Source organism: the organism of the source record quoted next, unplaced genomic scaffold (genome assembly GCF_019419815.1).
Source record: "Pyrus x bretschneideri cultivar Hongxiangsu unplaced genomic scaffold, Pyrus_bretschneideri_v1 Contig39, whole genome shotgun sequence".
NCBI lineage: Eukaryota > Viridiplantae > Streptophyta > Magnoliopsida > Rosales > Rosaceae > Pyrus > Pyrus x bretschneideri.
The window spans coordinates 4,283,445-4,305,804 of record NW_025999712.1 but is presented as its reverse complement, the minus strand read 5'-3'; the positions used below and the strand labels follow the sequence as shown (position 1 = coordinate 4,305,804).

General features: G+C 36.0%; 2 protein-coding genes across 2 annotated transcripts; one reads left to right on the top strand and one right to left on the bottom strand.

Annotated features, from left to right (window-relative positions):
* Positions 1 to 4,910: 4,910 nt before the first annotated feature.
* Positions 4,911 to 7,320, top strand: LOC103930729 (actin-depolymerizing factor 1). The gene is made up of 3 exons (XM_009340104.3): positions 4,911 to 5,088; positions 6,694 to 6,959; positions 7,035 to 7,320. Exons 1-3 carry the CDS (start codon positions 5,086 to 5,088, stop codon positions 7,183 to 7,185), a joined length of 420 nt encoding a protein of 139 aa, XP_009338379.1. The 5' UTR covers positions 4,911 to 5,085; the 3' UTR covers positions 7,186 to 7,320.
* Positions 7,321 to 16,843: 9,523 nt separating this feature from the next.
* LOC103944956 (putative pentatricopeptide repeat-containing protein At5g59900) lies at positions 16,844 to 19,876 on the bottom strand. The gene has a single exon (XM_048564755.1). The coding sequence runs from the start codon at positions 19,845 to 19,847 to the stop codon at positions 17,127 to 17,129; it is 2,721 nt and encodes a 906-aa protein (XP_048420712.1). The 5' UTR covers positions 19,848 to 19,876; the 3' UTR covers positions 16,844 to 17,126.
* Between the last annotated feature and the right edge of the window lie 2,484 nt (positions 19,877 to 22,360).

The window sequence follows — 22,360 nt, the reverse complement described above, 5'->3', positions numbered from 1 at the left end:
GATGCGCTTTATAGGGTGGGATGTATTGTGGATCATATTGTTTCAGGGAATATCGAAGGCTTCAGGAGCAGGTTAGAGAATTTTGGCCGTCAGATGGGGGTCTTATCGACGGTAGTGGACGCTTGTGTAGCCATCCGCGTAGTGAGTAATTGACCTATGGGGAGCAAGGTTTTTGTTTTGTTTTTGTTCGAGTGGTGTGTTATTCACACACATCTTTTTACCTTTCATACACTTTGACATTACTCTCAATTTCTAATCATCAGATTTAATGAATTGAAAAAAATCAAAAGACATAAATTAACAAAAGGCGCACAAAAAATAAAATTTGAGGTGTGGATAGTACCCTCCTTTTGTTCTTGGTTTTTTGTTTTCTTATTTTTGGTGATTAAAAAGTGGCACATATTAATATTGGTGGATCCATGTTTCCCTTTTTCAATTTCCCGCTGCAATTCTGGTTAGCTATTTCAAATTTTGGAGAATGTGAAATTTGTTTTTAGAGGTTGTTAAACAAATTTTACAAGTCAATTAGTATTACAGTTTAACGGTATTACTCTTTACTTGTAAGTGAGAAGATTTAAATTCAATTCTCTTCAAATGTCAATTATTACTAAAATTTAACGCCATAATGTTGTATTACATAAACGAAAGCACGACATGCTTATGCAATTTGGGATTTTATTCAATTTGGGATTAAAGAGATATTAGTTCTGTTATTAAAAATTATTCAATTTGGAATTTTATTTTTTAAATGGATGTAAAAATAAATTTACATATTAAATTAAGTTTGTGAGGGTATATTAAATAGTAAATTTGAATTTAAAGAGATATTAATTTTTTAATTAAAAATAATATGAATGTAGAAAGTAAGTTGGCCGTATAAATAAATTACAAATATTCAAATAAAATTTCCAAAAGAATTCCCCATGGAGGAATGTGTTTTTTGAATATTTAACAAAAAAACAAAAAAAAAGAATATGTTTTTTGAAACCCAGGCAGCCATTATGACACCAACAACAAAAAAACCCAGCCTTTACACCAACATGAAAAAAAACCCAGCCAGCTTTCGATCTCGTTGCCACCTTCAATTTCTTTCAAATTCAGAAACCAATTAAAGCCTCCAAATTACAGAATCGATGATCACTCGCTTATCCAGCAAGCTGCGATTTCATGCTTTACAGGGAAATCGGTGCTGCTCTCTCTCTCTCTCTCACACACACAGCTTCTAATCCATTGAAACTAAAAACCCAGATGAGATTTCTCCCATTCTGGTTCGATCTGCCACCACAGGTGTATGAACAAGAATGGCGCGACGTGGTTTCGATTCGGCACCGCTGATTTTGTGTTTGTATCTGCTTGATGTTGATTGGAGGTGGGGAGGGAGAAAGACAGAGTGCAGTAATTCCTGCGATGCGCTGGTGCGAGCGTTACCATGAACCTGACTAATTATACAAGGACTTGAAGAGCGGAATTTTATTTGAACTTATATAACTTCACTGTACATCCAACTTAAATTTTAAATATTAATTTTTTTTTTTTTATTCTATTGCATAATTACTGTTAAATACAAGATGAAACTAATAATAAAACTAAAAATTATCAATAAATTCATACTCAATAATCAAACTCTACTATCATTCAATCTTTATCTTATGTCCATTTTGACTAATGAATGATAATTTTGAAGTTCCGAATCCTTCAACTAAAATATAAATCACTTTATGCACGTTTTTATTCATTTGATTTTAATTTTTTTTAGAGTTTAAAAGTATATTGCTTGCAAAGAAGGTCTTTGTTAACCCGTGAATAAATTTCTCTGTAGGACTCATAACTCTCCCAAAAGGCATTGGGAATTCAATACTGCCACCAACTGAAACATAAAAATAATGAAGCTAAAACGCTAGTGAATAGCTTGGCATATGCATAAGAAAAACAGACAAGGTAAAAACAACTGGAGTGAAGAAATGTACTTTTCGAAGTTCTTGAAAGCAACAGTGTCATCCATCAACCAATGCGAAAGGATTCATCTCCAAAAGTGAAGTCCAAATCCGAAACATAGTGATAATTAGCAAAAGTGTTCTTACTTCTAACAACTTAAAATACAACAAATACGACTTTGATAAAGTCCTTGCGTGGCATTAAAACAGAAGAAGATTGGGACATTGATGATAACGATTATCATCCATCCTATACAGATGAGAACAATGTATATCATTGTGACTATATTTTCGACTCTAGCGATAAAAAAGAGAAGAGGATCATCATTCTGCATGGGCACGAGAAGAGGATCACCATCCTACATGGGCACTTTCTTCCTGAGAAATATTGGAGTAGCAGGTTTGCACACTTAAGAATTAGATATGAAAATAATTTCAAAAACAGAGCTGTCTCCAACTGATTTTGGGTTTATTTTCTAAATTGGTGTAAAGATAAATTTATATATTGAATTGGGTTCGTGAGGGTAGTTTAGATAGATTTTTGGGTTTAAAAAGATATTGATAGTTTAATTGAAATTAATATGGATGTAGAGAGTAAGTTAGGTGTAGAAAGATATTATATGGATTTAAATAAAAAATTTCTTTGAAGAGGATAAGTAGTCAAGTGTAGGGTGTATTAAATTAGCCGGTGCAAACTAATTATCCATGGCTATTTAACACATAAAATACCAAACAACTGGGCCGTATTTTTTATACGAGCTGCCAAACGAAACCTTTGGCACCCATTTGTCAAGTTCATTCTTATGCCTTAATTAGGGCAGTGTTGAGTTATGCATAGTTTGAGTCCATGTTATGTGGTAGATTGATATAACATGTGGGATATTTCTTTTCTGTTTCCTACTGTCTCCCTCCATTCTTCCACCGTTTTTCAGCCCTTCATTTATACACAGTCTCTCCATCGCAAAGAAAAAAAAACGAAATAATTATCAAAAACATTTTTTACATACGAGAGATGTTCCACAAGTTTATGACATTATAAACCGCATATCAGCAGGTTGTTGAGTTTGTACCCCAAAAATAATTTTTGTTCTACTTTTGGGAAGAGGGTCCTCTCTGGACACATTTTGTGGAGATCTTAAGAATCTTCATATTATAGCCGTGCATCGTACTTTGTGTGGATAATTTTCGTTAGGTACTATTTGTGTTTAATTTTAAATAAAAAAAATCAAATGATTTTTTACCACATAATACACAATGTATGGCTAAGATGTGAGAATCCCTAAAGTTCCCACAATTTGGATCCAGGATCCAAATCCCTACTTTTGTAACAGAACTAACTCAACCCATTTCACATGAATTGGTCGGACCAGTTGACCCATTAAAAATGCCCACCATAAGTGATTATTAACTAAGGAAAACTAATGAAAATGACTTGAAAAATTTTAGTTTTAATAAAAAATCATGTTATAAGTTTTGTTTAATGATTAGTATAAGACCCATATTAAAGTAGTCTAACTAAAAATGGCCCAACTATAATAAATTATGATTTATCGATTTTACCCCTAACTTTTTTAGGTTGAGTTCCAGATTTTTGTCGTTAATGGAGTTCATCGTTGTTTTGCAGACATTCTTCTTTTTCTTTTAGACAAAAATATAGATCCTCATGCTATTTAATTTATATTTTGTATTATTTCATTGAAATGTGATCGTTGTTATTATTCATAATGTATTTGAGGTACTGTTTTTCAATTTTTCATCGTTAGTGGAGTTCATCGTTTGTTTCTTCAGAAAATAAATTTGAGATTTGCATGCTATTCAATAATAACGACGGGTCACTGTTTCTGGACTGTAAAAATAAACTATTTCTATATTTTAAGTAACACTGTTTCTGGATCCAAATGAAATAGACACACTGTTTCTTAAATGTAAGCTAGTGGAATCTAAGTCACTGTTTCTGGATCCAAATGAAATAGACACACTGTTTCTTAAATGTAAGCTAGAAAAGAAATAGTGAAATTCACTGTATTTGGATTCAAAGCAAAATAAGCACCATGTTTTTTAAATATAATCAACTGATGCATGAAAGAAAAGAAATAGTTAAAGGTTAAAACATAGACCGTTTCTGGAACTAAATCACTGTTTCTGGAATTTAAGTCACTGTTTCTGAAATTCAAGTCACTGTTTCTGAAGTTTAAGTCACTGTTTATGGATTTTAGTTCTTTTCTTTCCAGATATCGAGTTTGTTTGTGCACAGACAAAACAAACACTGTCTCTAATTTTTTTATTTATTTTTTCTAGAAATAATGTTATGTTTTGGATTATCTAGAAACATTTTTATGTTTTGGTTCTTTTTTTTTTTTTTTTTTTTTTCCCAAACACTTTTTCGCTAGTTTCTGGCATTAAACTTCTTTAAACTTGTTTCAGTGGTTTTGTTTCGATGAATGCTTCATTTTTCAACCTTGATTTGGTTGTTTTTTAAATGGTGGAATTCGATTTGATAGGAAGACAGGGAGTTATTATGACGGTTTCGTGCTGGGTTGAGATTGGTGAATAGTGAAGATAATGTCAAATCATTTAGCGATATTTATGAAAGTGTAGATTTGTAGTGAGTTGGGCTTGTAAGTTTGACCCGTGGACAATAATTTTGGATAATTTTTTTAAATTAAACTTTAAACCCTTTTAGTTAAATAACATTTTAAGATAATTTATGGTTAAATATTTATTGATTCAAACCCTTTTCATTGAAGTTCCTGTTAACTACCCCCAAAAGTTAAAAATTTATTCACTTTGAGTCCGCCAATAAAAAGGAGCCTCGATTTTCCAGCTGGGTGGCAAGTCGGAAGACCCGCCACATAAACCAAACGGCCTATCAGTCTTTTCCCAAACCTGACCTACACGCGTCAAGCCATGATAGGACAGACCTACCTTCTCCTGGCCCCGTTGTCACGCATGACACGCCCACCATGATTGTATTTAGAGAGGGAGTGGGGAAGTAGGTGAAGGAGAAGCCACAACAACCACCACCGTCTCGGCAGCAAAAGCCGTTCAAAGCACACACCAAACGCCAGAGAGCAATCAGTCCTCCATTTTCTGCCATAGTCGCAGCAACTCAGCTCGTTTTCGTTTGGGGATAGATTTTTCTGCAACCGCAATGGTCGGTATCTCTCTGCTGCTTCTCTTTCCCTGCGCATTGCTTTTTGTATAATTTTATTTATTTATTATTGTTTCACTTATTTCGGCTGTTTAATGGGTTTTGGCTTATGATCTCTGATCGCTGCGTTATCATCTGTGATGGGTTTTGGATGCACTTGTTTGAATCGATTGTTATCGATCATCGGATCTGAATTTGGGTTTTGTTTTGATTTTTGTGTCATTTAGTTGTCAGTAGACGAAGATACTAGCTTTGATCACATTCATATAAATATAGTCCTCATCTTTTGAGTTCTGGGTATTTTTATTTTTGGTTCTTTGTGGTGGGTTTGTGTTTTTTTTTTCTTTTCATATATATATTTGGTGTTTTGGTATCGGTCCGGTCATGTTTATTGTGAAATTTGAACATAGTTGCGTTGCATCATTTCTGTTAGTCTAACAGTTGATGTGGGTGTCGATTTTTAGATGCATGGAGATTTAAATCTGATTAGAAAGCTGTTTTAGATTATCACAATGTCAACTCACCCGCATTTGGTATTCTGTTAATTGTTCGAGAGTTGGTTTTCGGTGCTGGAATAATATCAACCAGCTGATCACTGATCAGAACTAATTTGAGTGATCCCATCTGATTCCTTACGAATATTGCGATGCTGAATTAGATCTTAATCTTGCAAGTATAGCACTAGTGCACACTATATGGAAATCGGGATTGGGCAGTGTGTAACTTGGACGCTTCACAGAGAGTCTGTAATCTAGAACTGAGGCTTAACTTAAGAAGAAACGTACCTCAAGTGGCCTTGTTCCTTTTTTATTCATTCGTTTTGCTGAGCATTCCCGGTTTCAGACTGCTGGTCTATTCCTGTTTAATTTAGATATCTAATCCCTAGGCCAACCTGCATAGTACAGGCATAAATCGAAGGGATTCAAGTTGAATGCTGTATCATTACGTACTGCTCTTTAAGAAATTGGGTGAGATAGAACCTGTAGAATGAGAGAGAAAAAAGAGGAGGAAGGATGGGAGGGCTGAAGGAATGGAAATGAAATGAATCTATGGAATAGTCTCTTAAGATCTCCATCGAAGGTTTTATAACGATCATTGCATCCAAGTTGCATTCCTTTTATGACCAGCAAACTTGCAACCTTTATGGCCCGTTTGATAACCATTTCGGTTTTTTTTGTTTTTAGTTTTCATTTTTTTGTGCTAATATAGAGGGAGAGTATATGGGAGAAATGAGGAATGGAAAGGATGAAGGGAGGTGGTGGGAGGGGTGACGGGAGAAATGAAGGAGATTATATGAAAACAAAGACTTGAAAGTGAAAACAACTTCAAAATTGTTTTCAGTTTTCATTTTGTGTGTCGTTCCATACACATCCCTTTCACATTTGTATCCCTCGTTCACCCTTGTTCTTTCCTTCTCTCTCTCTCACTTACTTTTCCTCTATCTAATTTTAGATATTATTAATTGTTTTCTTGAGAATTTTTGAGCTTATTGTTTGGCCGAGTAGGACAGTGAATACATATTTATTGTTTCAAAACTAGTGCGTGTTGGTTTTGTGGACATAAACTGGGTAAGAATAACATCTATCTTCTGTTTCATCCTATGAACAGGCTAACGCAGCGTCCGGTTTTGCTGTGGATGATGACTGCAAGCTGAAGTTTCTGGAATTGAAGGCAAAGAGAACATATCGCTTCATAGTGTTCAAGATTGACGAGAAGAAAAATGAGGTGATTGTGGAGAAACTCGGTGAGCCAGCTGAAAGCTACGAAGACTTTACTGCAAACCTTCCTGATAATGAATGCAGATATGCTGTCTATGATTTTGACTTTGTGACTGCAGAGAATTGTCAGAAAAGCAGGATTTTCTTCATCGGATGGTAATATTATAACCTAAAAACGCGTCTCTCTTTTTTTCGTGTCATTTCTGCTTATGTTTTTTGCCGTTTTCATAGGTCTCCCGACACAGCAAGGGTGAGAAACAAGATGATTTATGCAAGCTCCAAGGACAGGTTCAAGAGAGAATTGGATGGCATACAAGTCGAGCTGCAGGCTACTGATCCGACTGAGATAGGCCTCGATGTTATCAAAAGTCGTGCAAACTAAGAAGCCTGGTCTCTGTTATGGCCATTTTTCTCAAGCTCTGTTTTACTTTTAAGTGGAATGTTAATAGTTTGTGGGGTTGTGAACCTGACTGGATTGTAATACTCGGTTTGAAATTTATAGTACTGTGTTTTCTTCGACTAGAACGAGTCCTGCAATCTCGGTTTGTAGACGGAGATGAAAGAACTTATGCAATGAGTGTGTCCTTATAGTTACATTTAGAAGCTAATCATTGTTTTGTGTGCCTGTTATGATTTAACGTTGGAGGATGAGTACGAGTAGGCTGTGAATTCGAGTGTTTCAAGCAAATGAGGCTTTGTGCGCAAATACACAAAATATGATAGCATTTGTGTTTCCTACGACTCGTTCGAGCAATTCCAGCGGGGAGAGAAAGGCAAAGGCACGGGCTGCCAAAATGCCCAAAACCTCTCCACCGGCCCAAACGATGGAGGGCGATTCGGTGGCTCCACCAAGTCTGTTGGACCACTAACCCAACGTTTTTCAGGCCTTGCGCCCGCTGGCATTGCGTGACCTCAACATGACGTCAACTAGTGGATGGTGGATGGCGGGCACCACGATAGACTAAGTACTGACATTTGGTAAACACTTAAAAACAACTTATTTTTATAGTTTCGGATGAAAAAAAAATTGAAAACGTGAAGCAACAAATATGAGCTTATTCTCACAGTACAGCAGAAGCAATTTTTTTTCAAAGCACAACAATATCAAACCAGTCCTAAGACGACAAAGCCCAACGGCTCTCTGCACTGCTTCACCTAGAATGTTTCTAAAGGTCTGATGATCTTGACCGTTGAATTTTCAATAGTAAAAAAAGTTTGTAAATTTTAGCGTTGTGCCATGTGACATACCATGGTACGTCTAATTTCCAAATAGTATGTAAATCAACAGCCATGATTAAATCCAAAAAATTACTTCTTTTTTTTTTTCAATTCTATAAAGGGATGTGCTATCTACACACCCTTTTTTACTTCTCACACACCTCTTGTTAATTTTTGTCTGTTGATCTTCTTCAATTCATCCGATCAGACGGCCGAAAACCAAAAAGATGTAGGAGAAGTAAAAAGAAGTGTGTGGATATCACATCCCTTCTATAAATACCCAACCAGCTTCTTCCTTCCTTACACCACATCTCAATAATTTTTTTTCCGTACAATCTCCTATATTTTACCTTTTATGCATTATTCCATTGATCTGATACTGCATTCGGTCATGTGCCGACAACTACATACAAATCATGATTGCAAACCATGTGACTGCAGACAATTCTCAGAAAAAACACGATTTTCTTCATTGCATGGTAATATTATAACCAGAAACGCCTTCTCTCTTTTTCCCTTGTCATTTTTGCTCATGTTCTTTACCTTATTCATAGGTATCCCGACACAGCAAGGGTGAAAAGCAAGATGATTTATGCAAACCTACAAGAACATGTTAAAGGGCGAATTGGACGGCGTACAAGTCGAGCTGCAGGCTACTGATCGGGCTGAGATAGCTCTCGATGCTATCAAACGTCGTGCAAACTAAGAAGCCTGTGTTGGATTTATCCAATATAAATCAACATTTAAGGGTGTGTTTACATATGGGGAAAGGATATGACGGAATGGGAGTCATTCCCCATTCCTCCGTTTACCAACTTAAGCGGAATGCACAATTCTGCGGGCCCCACGTAAAATCAAGAATTCAATTCTTGATATCGCTGAAATTGGATTACTTGGACGAAGGTAGTATTTGGATTCCGAGGGAAGGCTCCATCCGGAATCAAATTATTCTTCCCAAAATGCCCTTCACCTTCAGTACTCCTTTCCATCGCTTATGCGCTTCACCTTCATCGCCTGCGCCACACCTTCCATCTCCCCATGTAGCCATGCCTTACTCCCCTGACACTGCCTCACAAAATCCAACCCCCAAATCGGATTCAAGAATTTATCACCCAAACCCCAATAATAAACCCATAGATCCAATGAAGAAATCACTCAAAACCTAGAAAATCTTGAAATTGAAATACTTGGCAGGTAGGAGGGGTGGTGATTATGGGGTAGGTTGAGTGGGAAAGATGAAAGCGAGGGGGTAAAGGGGAGGGAGGAGTTTTTATCTTCTGCTAGGGAAGATGAAAGCGAGGGGTGGTGATTATGAGAGTCCGTTCGCTTGACTGACCGCCTCACCATTTCCAGCATATAAACAACTCCCTCTCTCTCCCATTTTAACTCTTCACTTCAATCAAATTAATAAAAATAACTAATGAAAATATTATTAAAAAAAATATGGGAAACAAATAAAATAAAAAGAATAAGGGCATTTTAGTAATTATATTAATTTTGTGAATTAGTAAACAACTTATATGAATTTCGTTTGATTTTTACTTCGATTCCAGAACATTTAAGTAAACAGCTTCAACAAGAATCCGATTTTTACTTCTCCTCAATTCAATTCCTCCTCAATCCAATTCCTCTATTTTGATTACAGTTACGTAAACGCGTCCTAAGTGGTCAACTACATAGGAATGTAATATTGGAGAAATAATGTTGATTGTGATTCGATCTCTTAAAGATATTAATCCTATATCATGTGTCTTATATTGGAAATAGGATTGATGGAATCCTTAATTGACTATAATTATGATACTTAACTTAGAGGCTAAGAAAGAAAGTTTAGGTTTCCTTTATGGATGGAAACCCTATCTTTTAGCCTATATATAAACAGCGGTCCCTAACAACTGATATCATAACCACTGGTTATATGATTAAACCTATTAGGTTTTAGGTTGGACTATATAATATTTTTATGAGCAGCGTTTTTAATCCAAGTTATGATTGCATACACTTGGAAACACCACCACGTTGTTTCAATCAGTACAGTTGATGATTGTTAATAGATTATATAACCATTCGGTTTTAGTCAAGAATTTTTAATAATTTTATGGCACGAATCCAAAAAAAAAAAAAAAAAAAAAAAAAAGAAGATCAAGGATAGCAGCAAATCGTGGTATCAATCCTTATATATAAATCATGTTATCATAACTATTTTACAATGGAAACCATGTGAGATTTTTCTATTTTAAATATAGTTCAAAGTGATTCCTTTTGACCAGCCATATTAAGCCATCGAAAATAGCTTGCGTTAGGGACACATGAAGTCAAAAGTATAAAACCACGAACAAGGCACTGAGAATAACAGTTTTGTTCTATTTCAATTTTCATGCTAATATTTTGGTTGCAATGATTTACCATGTGCCACTGATGATCTCAATTTTTGTAAGCATGCTATATTTGTTCTTTGACTCTGATTTTCATGATGGTTTATGGTATTTTGGTTGATATATATTTGGGTTGATCCCTGAAAGCTTAAATTGGTAATAAGATAAAGATATATTTGCATGAGTGATGTGCTAATTATTGTAGAGTATGTATATACATTGAATACCATGTTTTAGTTAAGTATGTCATGAATATGGATCCAATTATTTTATGTTTGGCAACTGTATAAAAATAGGCATATGATTTATGTGTTTGACTAAGAATTGAGATTATCAATTTTTAATCTGGCATATGTTGATAAATTTAAGGTTTTGCAATTTATCTGAATTATTACTCCAGTCAAGATACCGTTATGATATAATTTGGTTGCCATAAATTTGTATTACACATTCACTGATTTTTTTTTCTCTACAAAATGGCTTGAGTTGATACTCCAATTTAACAAGAAATAATTGCATAAGCGTCGGGCAAATGGCACATGCAGACATGCCAAGAAGTATGTAAATGTCAAATCTATCTTGTTTGTTCGCGGCTAATTTTGTTAGTGCCACATGAGAGCGAGCTTGCTGGAATCAAAAGCTCCAGCTGCAGGTTTAGGGCAGGTTTTTTAACTGCCATGTGCGAGAACACCTGTGTGAGGTGCATCCTGGGTGGACAGGTATCAAGGGGACACTAACCACCCTTCAAATGCCTCACGAATCATTGCAGGTTTTCTGTTTTCCTTTTGAATGGATAAAATAAACTCATAAAATCAATTTTTTTTTAGTTGCATTACATGATTATGTGTAGGAAATATATATACACTGAATTAAATAGCCATGTCATTGGTTGCTGTCGGAAATATTCAACATGGATTCAGTTTTAAGTGTGCAAACATGTAGCAAAATTGACATATGGCGTGTTTTATTAAAGGGATCGTGTTGTCCTATATTGCCTTAAGCTTGAGATGATCTTATGTAAAGAAACAAATGTGTAGATTAGTAATGCAGTATACTAGTACTCTTAAGTATGATTGGGGATTAATTGAAGTAAGGTTTATAGTGATATTAACTCCATAAGGAATTTGCTTGACTAAACAATTAGTTTTGTCTATAATTTTGCTTTCCTGTCTCAGTAGTCATTTAATCATACATGACTAGTTAAATATGAAAAATTGATGCATGACTAATGGATTGACTGAGAATGATAGAAAGCATCCAGTGGCATGAACAAAGACATTATACAAACGAATAAGATTTGTAGTAATTATATGACAATTCTCATTTGTATTTTATCTATTCTTATACGAGAATTATGGTTGTTCATGTGATTATATATATGTTTATAAAGAAGTGGTAAACATACGAAGGTATGAGTTATGTAATTCATTAAAAGTATGTGACTTAATTGATAAGCATGAATTTTCAAACATGTATTATTGTTTGTTAGTTTTTCATTTGCCTAAAGAATTTAAACAGGCTTTGACCAGTCAATTTTTATGTGTCATAAGGGAAGAATAGAAAAGAATTTTTTTCAAGGCTAATGTATGGCATATATTGGGGATGTTTTCTTTGGAAGAAAATAATTTTGGTTGTTCCTTTATTTAATTTACAAAGCTAATGCATGTTTTTTAGTGCGATGTTTACTAATTTTGTACCACGGAAAGAGAGGTACAAAAGGAAAGGAACCCGTTTGACTTAAGAAAGCATTTGGGTGATATAACAAATAGCTTTTGAATTAAAGCAAATGTATTACTCTTTCGCATCACATAAAGTGTTTCTATTTTGAAGCAATTAGCTCCATTGTGTTCTCTTGTAAGTATTGTCATTCTTGTGGTGGAAGTGTGATATTACAATTCTTATACAACTTGTTTTGTATGTGATTAATCTCTTTCAAGTATGGTGTCGGGTTTCTTGAGATTAATTGAATGTCAAAGGGAGTCATGAAGGAATTAATGTCATTTGTTGGCAAGACTCGAAGCTGAAATTAGGTTATCATGATTTTGTCACTTACAGCTAATTAATTCATGTGACTTTTGTATTGTTTCAGGGCAGAGTTGATCAATGCCTTTTCAACTAAGCAAGCCGCAACGGTTTAGTTGACGATGAGACTGTGTTTTTGAGTTACTTCAGTCAACATTGCATCTTAATTAGAATACAAGGGATAATCTTCTTGCTCGCAGGTGTGGATTATTTCTTTTAGTTTAATGAAGATGGCATAGTATTAGTATGGGCTTTATTTCACAGAAGTTGTGAAAATCTTCATCTTGCCTACAGGTGTTGAAGTTTTTCATGAAGGTACTTTTGTGACATAAAACCTAGTACTAGAAACTAGTTTATTTTCTTGCCTACAGGTGTAAATTAATTTAGTTTCATGAAGTTTATTGGGATAAAGTTCCGTGCCTTAAGTTACAAATATTTCCACTTTGAGCCCCATAAAAGGTTGTGGTTTCAAGGCAAGAAAATCGGTCCCATCATGACGTATTTTTGTGTCTCTTCATGAGACTTGTTGATGCAAAGTATTGAATCCATGAAGGTTAATCAAGGATTGCTAAGGTACGCATTGTTTAAGTATAATGCTTGTAAATATTTTCAATTTTGAACTATGATGTATGTTTGAGGATGAAATTTGATTACTTGAGTTTCCTTTGAACATCGAAATTGAAATAATGTGAAATTGAATTTGTTAGAGATGTTTTAGACTCATGATAGATGAACATAATTTTTCTGGCAGATTGTGTGTCTTGATTACAGTCGGACGAATGACACATCTAATGGTCACCAAATGATCTGAATTTTTGATATGTTCAACATATATATGTCTACTGTGTGTCTGAAAATTTTCGTAATTTTTTGTCATGTATTTTAATTATGGTGAATTTACTAGTAACCCATGCTCGTATAGACAGTTTTACTGGCAGATTGTGTTGGTCTTTTTGAGACGTCACTTTAGACTACTATTTTGACCCAAGACGGCTCTATATTTTTATTTTATGAAGATTAGTATGTCTATTTTGATCAGGTAATTTTGGTTGCAATCAAGCTTATAAATTAATTATGATTAAGTCTAAAGTCAGTGTAACTCGTTACTGAAATTCAGTTTGACAACTTTGTGTTGGTTATAATGTCTATTTTATTATGTCTAAAATATAAAGCAATTTTCTTTAGGTACATCTTTGAAAGAATATATTAACGAGTGTTTGCCCAAGTGGGAGAATTAGTGAACAAAAATTGGGCTTCACACTCATTAACTTATTTGGAAGTATAAACTCTGAAAATTTAGTGGGAGTTGCCCTAAAATTTTAAGCATTAAGTGGACTTGCATGAATCTATTAAAGCGTTATTCTATCTTCCATGAATTTGTGTTACTCGAATAACAATAATATGTTTAAGTTGCACGAATGGCTACTTGGTGCATGTGTACATATTTCTATTTTTTGCAATCATTTGGATTCCTTGATTGATCATTTGTTTTGAGGCTCATAAGGACTTAGCATAAATGTGGATTTATTATTACATATAAGGTGGTTGTTGGATGCATGTTTTTGTGTAACAGTGGTGAATGCTTTTGTGCTTAGTTGTATCTTTCATTGGGGTATTATGCATCCATTGACTGGGTAAGGCTATTCCCAAAGACATATTTTCAAAAGTATGATTTAAGTATTGATTTTCAAATTAAGTAACAATGTTGCAAATCAATGGGAGCTTGAGTTTCATGTTAGTAATGTCTTACATTTGCATATGACCTATAAGGTATGTAAAGAATCCATGTATTCAGTTTAATCTTCAGTTGGATTCATTAAGTCACATTTTTGTGTGGTAGTCATTTATCTGATGAAATATATGTCGGATATCAAGTTGTTATCAAACTGCATACTAAATGGCTTGGCATGGTCTATGCGTCAGTTGTGAGGATCTCCATCTGCCCACAGGTGTTGGAAATCGCCATTAAAGTAATTGGTAAAGTGCATAGATCAATGTCAAAAACATGTTAATTCATCTGCTTACAAGTGTTGGATTAATTTGTTTTACAAAGCTTTTGGGTATTTTACTTGGACATGTGCCTATTTGGTACTTTCAGTTGTGTCCGTTGGCTTCAAACATTGTTTGTATGCTTGTTATTGGTCTAATGAAAGTGATCATAATTTGTATTTCATGTGAATGAGGATCTTAGCATCTCTTGATCATAATTTGTGTTTCATGTGAATGAGGATCTTAGCATGTGTGATTATGAAGGTTCTAGATTGTGTCAACCTTACAACCTTGTTAATTCCATGTTGAGAAATGCATTTGACAGAAACTGCATTAAGGATGAGATGTAATCACTGTTACATGGCCACTAAAGAGACATTAGTGTCCAATCTCAAGTATAAACATGAATATTACATTTTGTAGACCAAGTGGGAGAATGTTGGATTACCAAGTGGGAGAATGTTGGATTTATCCAATATAAATCAACCTTTAAGTGGTCTACTACATGTAATAGGAATGTAATATTGGAGAAATAATGTTGATTGTGATTTGATCTCTTAAAGATATTAATCCTATATCATGTGTCTTATATTGGAAATAGGATTGATGGAATCCTTAATTGACTATAATTATGATACTTAACTTAGAGGCTAAGAAAGTAAGTTAAGGTTTCCTTTATGGATGGAAACCCTAGCTTTTAGCCTATATATGAACACCGGTCCCTATAAGCCCTAGACAACACAACATAATGCTTCCCATAGAGTAGTTGTATCCGGCTAAGTGTTTATAGAAGACATAGGTGTTGTTGTGCCTTTTCTCCTTCCTTGCTTGAGTACCATGATTACAATTGAAATCAGGTTTGTCACTCCTTCGTTTGTGTTTTAATTGTATAACCTTATAAGGCTAACAACCTGGTCTTTGTTATGGCCATTTTTCTCAAGCTCTCTTTTACTTTCAAGTGGAATGCTAATAATTTGTGGGGTTGTGAACCTGCCTTGAAATTTATAGTCCTGCAATCTCGGTTTATAGAGGGAGATGAAAGAACTTATGCAATGAGTGTGTCCTTATAGTTACATATAGAAGCTGAGTTGTACAAGCATGGAGGGAAGGCCATATCTAATGCAAAACAATTCATAACTTCATAAGGCAAATCAAACATATCCAAAAGGATAATGAGGGATGCCAAATTTTCAAACTAAATGATATGTCACAAATAAAAAATAAGTACGTTAATCAACACTTAATATAATCCATTCATCTTCAACCATGTCATTTGGTTTACAAAATTTTGTTTAAAAATTTGGTCTTCCTAACATTACCATATCCAAAAATAATAGTTCAGGACTCAAACGTCTAATTTATACTATTATCTACATCTGTATATATATATATATACTGGTTGGTACAGTATGCCGCCAGTACAACACTCCAAACCGAAGCCAACCGTTAATGGATCGGTTCGGTTCTATACCAACCGATTAAAAAGATTTACTAAAATATTACCGTACAGCCTCCAAATTTTGACTCAATTTCTTGAAGACGTGTCTATGTCTCTAGAGAGAAACTTATTTGATCTAATTGTCTCTAGTTGTATTAGGGTTGAGGGCTTTATTATATTGGAACACGTGACCACGTGAGCGAGGTGGGAGTGGATTCGCATCCACGAGATCGTTCCCCAGAAATTCTGCGCTGTTCTCCGTAGCTTCATGTGCGCATTTTGCAGGATCCAGACTCCAGACAATAATCCAATGGCTGCCGGAGATCAGAACCCAGCAACACCACCTGGCGCACGTTAGAAGTGGAGAAATATTGAGACTTGATTGACCATTTTACCCTCTAATCCCTACTTCATAGTTTAATATACCTTTGTTGCAAGGACTTGTTTGACGAGACTAAATCTTCTGCATTCAAAATAGGTGTGGCCTCAATAAGTATTTGACACATTAAATTCATGACAATAAAATTAAGAAAAGTTAAGATAATGAATATGCGTCAGACACTTATTGGAGCCACAGAGAGATCACACTCATTTTAAGTGCAGAAGATTTGGTCTCGTGTTTGACATTCTCAAAGAGTTTTCATTTATGTAGGAGTTAAACTTTGTCGTGTGCCTAAGAAAAGTGTAAGTGAAATCTCGTCCTTGTGTATCTACGAAGAGCCTAACTTTACTCATTTCTTAACGTTTAAAAGTATCTACAAAGAGCCTAATTTTACTCACTTCTTAACGTTTTGTAACCTCACTTGAAATTTACTCTACAGTGTTTTCTTCGATTAGAACGAGTCCTGCGATCTCGGTTATTTGCCAAAAACCTAGCATTGCATGAGCTCATAGGCTTCATGTTGCGAGGTCATACAAATGATGAGCTCGTTTGAAAGTTCCTCATTGTGTAAGATTTTCGTTGTTTCGCGCGGTGCTCGAGTGAATGAACAATGCAAACCCTGTAAAGCTTGTAATTTGATTGTACTCAGTCTTGTATAATCCACAGGAGGACAGCACCCTTCTTTCCTGATACATTACATTCTCCCTCTCTTATGCCTTCTACCTTATCATACAGGGTTGAAATAATGCACATAAAAGAATTCGAGATCATCGTGTCAAGTTACATACCTAAGCTAAAAAAATGTAAATGTTGAACGATCATGGCTCCGCCAAGTATCAAAGAAGCTAATGAACTAATCTCCCAATTTGAAGGTTCTGTATACAACACATGGACGGAATCTAACTTGTCAGGCAAGTTCCACGGATAAGTGTGTTATATGTAACTCGATTTGGCTTCAACCCTCTTCTCATCATGTCATCACGCAACTCGAAAGCCTTGGTTATTTCTCCAGTGACACAACACCCATATATCAAAAAGTTATATGCTAGAATATCAGGCTTCAGACCCCTATCTAGCATAACATCCCACAGCTTAATAGCTTCTAGCAAATTGCCCCTCCTACAGTACTCATAGACAAATGTTGAATACGTGATACAATCTGGGTAAATACCATTGACTGTCATTTCGATCAGGAGCTGTGAAGCTTCCTGAAACTTACCCATTTTGCAGAAACCCCTGATAAGTATATTGTATGTGATGGTGTTTGCTGACAACCCCGCAAGCATGGCATTGTGCAGTTGTAAAGCTTTCTCCATGGTTCCTTCTTTGCTAAGGTGATTTAAGAAACAACCATATGTGACGTGATTGGGAAAGGCATCACTGACGAGCATATCCTTCAAAAGACGCTCTGCTTTATCCATATAACCTGCCTTGCATAATCCATATACCAAGGCAGTGTAAGTCACAACATTAGGTAAGCATCCTTCACCAACCATTATATCCCAAACTCCAATTGCCTTGTCAAATCTCCCTGCTTTCCCATATTCATCGATCATACTTGTATATATTACATTATCAGGCCTCAATCCTTGATTATGCATCTCATTAAAGAGACCAAATAATCTTCCGGTATCCTGTTGCTTTAAAGCTCCACAAATTAGTACAGCATAGCACACAAGATCCATGTCTACCCCTCTTTCAATCATCTCACGACAAGCACCTAATGCATCATGTAATCTTCCTTCCTTGCAATAACCATGTAGCAGTGCACTATAGCACATCTCATTTAACTTGTAATTCTCTTTGTGAAGGAAATCTACAAACTTTTTGGCTTCAGACACTCTGCCCGTCGAACACAGACCACTTATTAGAGGTCTATATGTATACGTGTCTGGTACAAGACCCTTCTCAACCATTTCATCAAGCAACTCAAAGGCTCTAACTGTGTTACCTTGTCGGCAGTGCCCATCAATCATAAGATTATAAGTCACCTCATTTGGCAAAATGCCCCCTTCCACCATTTCATCAAATAATTTTGTTGCTTCAGCCATCATATTTGCACGACAAAGACCTGAAATAATTACACTAAAGGTGTAAGTGTTTGGCGTAATGCCTTTTTCCATCATTTCATGATACAGCCTAAATGCCTTGTGCATCTCTCCTTCTTTGCAGTACCCACTTATCAATGACGTATAGGTTACAACGGTTGGAGCCACTCCTTTATTCATCATCTCGCAGAAGATAGATTCCGCTGCACTCAATGTTCCAAACTTGCATTGCCCGCTTATCAAAGAATTGTAGGGGTAAACAGTTACTCTAACTCCAGCATTAATCATTTTATCAAAATAACGAAATGCAACATCCAACATCCCCCTTCGGCAGAAGGAATCAATCAATATAGAAAAGGTTACATCATTAGGGACCATACCCTTCTTTCCCATGTTATCGAAGAGCAATTCTGCCTCATCCAGTTTCCTACCTTTACACAAAGAATTGAGCAATGAATTGTACGCAAACAAATTAGGAACCACCCCAACTTCTCCCATTCTCTTCACTAAATCAAAAGCATCTTCAATCTTCCCCTTCCTCCTCAACCCCTCCATGAGACCCGAAAGAACTGCTTCACTCGGAACAAACCCCAGCTTAATCATTTCATTCATTAACTCCACACCAACCTCAAATTCCTGCACTTTACACAACCCAAGCACCAAAGTACAATATGTGACCATGTCCGCTTTCAACCCTTTCTGACCCAACATATTCTTAACCTCTACAGCCTCCCAAACCCTCTGGCACTTGCAGAGCCCATGAATCAACACATTATACATAACAACACTCAACTCACACGTATTCGATTCAGCGTAACGAATCACTTCCTTAGCCTTATCTAAATCCTTCAATTCACACAAGCTCCTAACCGCGGCAGTATACATATAAACATCGGGTCGAAGACCCACATTGATAATTTCATCAAAGAGTTGCAGAACCAAATTGAAATGCCTAATTTTCACCAACCCATTTAAAAGGGCATTCAAAGTTCTCACCTCCGGCAACATTTCACACTCCCTCATCAGCCTCACAACCAAAACACCATCCAAAACCCTCTTATTTTGCACATAACCTTGAACCAACAAATCAAATCCCACACTCGACGAACATTCAAGTTTCCTATAAGAATTCAACAGAGATTGAAAAACCTCACTTGGGCTCAACCCACGAAGCAAGAGGGTCTGCAAAAGCGATGAGGCGGGCCAAAAGAGATTGCCCTGAACCAGGGCGTGAATCAGAATGCAAAACGACGCCGTAGAGTGACCGAAGCTTCTGTGCAAGCCCAAGAAATTGAAAAAGCGCAAAGCTAACCTGGGATTCCGTACGTTCTGGATCAGAACCTTCTCAACGTGGCGGGGCTTCAGGGAAGCTGAAATGGAGGGGTCGTTGAAGGCGAGCTTCCAGCTCTGCTTCCCCCGAACGACCTCGGATAGGGTGAAGACAAAGCGGGCGTCATCGTTTTCGTCATTATCTTGGGAGGTGGGATTGGAGGAGGAGGAGGAACAGAGGTTTCTGGGTTTGGAGTGGATGAGAGGGTTTGCGAGGGGACGAGGGGGACGAGCGAGCTTCATTTTTGGTCAATCGATTGGGGTAATGAGGAGATTTCGTTTGAATCATTTCATTGGGATGTTCGTATCAGAAGATAGAGAAATGAAAAGTAAAATCATTGGACGGGTTTGATTTGTGTTGGAAGTTGGAAGATTGGAAAAATTGATCGGGATCATGTCGATGCCGAGAGTGAAGGTGAGTGGTGGACTCCGTTGAATACAGTAGCTTGTTGGATCATCGGTGAGCAGAAACGACTAAATTTGTACATAAAACGTGTGATACCAGCCCATTAGCAACAAAAGCCCAACTCATGCTAGCTCACCAAAGCTCATACTGCTTTCCCAAAGCTCGGAATGACACCTTATGAGCTTAGGCTCATCTATCTCGAACCACTCATGTAGGGGTGGGCACAATACAATTCGGCTCGGTTCCAATCTGAAAGTAGAATAGAAATCGAGAAATATCAATGGTTTGGTTCATGACGGTTTCAATTCCGAATACAGACTTCAAGTGATTTTTCATCAGACACTCGTATGCTTTTCAACAAAAAAACCAAAGGCTCTTTAGCATAGCCCAAAGCTTTCTTCAACGCGTCCCTACTTATGAGCTCTGAGATCTAAATATTTTTAACTCTGCTACCATGTAATATGATTCAGTTGACAATTATTCCAACAAAGCTATGAGCACCTTTAGTGGCATTGTTTCTCTCTTAGTCTATTCCAATATCACTAGTATCGTGGACTCTTCTAGCATCATCTTGTCATCTATGACTTGAATCTTGTTTGTTTTTACTGTTTTCTTTACATTTCAATATTTCAAACTATGTAAAGTGGCTCATCAACCCTTGATTATCTCTTAAAATGAATGTAATTTTATTTCACCTAAGAAATGATTACATTATGTTCTCAATTTCTATTTTCCTTTCAGTCAACTGAACAGAAGAGTCTCATTCACTGCTCAGTCGTTTGATTCAGAAGTTAGATATGAGTGCAAACCTACAAATTATCACACATATTGTATGTTGACAGCCTCCAACAGTGCCACGTCTATTCTCATACTTTTGCTCAAGCCATTTCTTAGCATTGAGAACGAAAGAACCACTCGAAACTAATATTCACGTGTTGACATAAGTTGGACTTTGTCCAATCTTTTAAATCACGTAGTCGAACTATAAAAAAAGGGAGGCTAAGGTTACGAAGTAAGGTTTGTTGGTTAAGGAAAGCTCAGGTTACGAAATCACTTATCTATTAATTAATAGCAAAAACCTCAAGTTTGTAGTACCAATTGAGGTTAATTATATACAGCATGGAAGTTAATGTAAATTGATCAAATATTCCACATTAGTTAGGATTTAAAATGTTGGGATACATCACATTATATCTAGAGAATATCTTGCTACGAACATTCTATATATCACTGTCAACATGTAAATTAGTGGTTTCATGTTTCTAAGGTATCTTTGACATGGTTGTATACGTCATCTAGCATCTTTGTAAGGTATTTTTAATGGTATAAGCAATTGAGTAGGCAAACTTGTTTTAACAAGTCATGTAAGCAAAAACTAAACTCTAATGACATAGACAAATAAAAAATAATTTTGCCTACTTAATTTGTCTAATGACAAAACATTTTCAATGAACAAGTAAACAATAAAGAAAATTTCAACTTCCAACTTTCAAAATGAAATGTTATCAACAAAGATAAAATAGAGGAGCAAAGACCAAACACTTCTTTTCTTTCCTCTGTGAGAGCATATTCTCTCCCAATGAGAGTCACTTCTCTGTAAGTGTTTTCTTCTCTCCTTCGTGAGAGAGCCAACTTAGCTTGGATCTACAATGCGTTGTTCAATGTAGCAATTCCTAATTGGAATTATATGGATTTCTCTAGATTGGTAAAGATTTGGGCAGTAAATATCGGTCGATTGGGGTATTAATTTCCATCTACCTAGACCGAGTCAGCTAGCAATTGTTTTGGTTTTGGAAGCAGTGCATTCATTCCTAATCTAGTTATCCCCAGTCATTTAAAAGGTCAGTGCCTGTAGTTTCTATGGCAGATCAGGCAATTGATGAGTTGGTAGTCCTTAGGATCAATCGATGGATCTATCGCACATGGAACATGGAAGTAAGTTGGTTGGGGAGGTTTTGGTGAATTGGAACCTTAACAGGTGGGGAGTGCAGAATATACTCAGAGCATTATGGCAGGAATTTGGAACTGTTGAGATCAAGTGGGTAAAGGATAATTTGTACATAATTTTTGTTGCGGATGAAACTACTGTAGAAAAAATTCTCAAACAAGTACCTTGGGCAGTAATGAAACAGAATTTTTTGGTTCAAAGATGGCCCAAGGAATTGGCTCTAAAGGAAATTGATTTGGCAATGGTTCTTTTCTGGATTCAGAGACGGGGAATACCACCATGTCTAATGTCCAAAGCCAATGTTCGACGAGTCTTGCAGAAGGTTGGTCGGTTTGTAGAATTTGAAGACTCGGCTAAAGCTCGTGGATTCTTACGAGTGCATATACTTGTTAATACCCTTAA

Excerpts from the sequence above, each read along its gene's own strand:
- LOC103930729 (XM_009340104.3), top strand. Across the intron at positions 6,960-7,034 it reads AGGATTTTCTTCATCGGATG|GTCTCCCGACACAGCAAGGG; the intron begins GTAATATTATAA and ends CCGTTTTCATAG.
- LOC103944956 (XM_048564755.1), bottom strand. The coding sequence starts at position 19,847 with ATGAAGCTCGCTCGTCCCCCTCGTCCCCTCGCAAACCCTCTCATCCAC.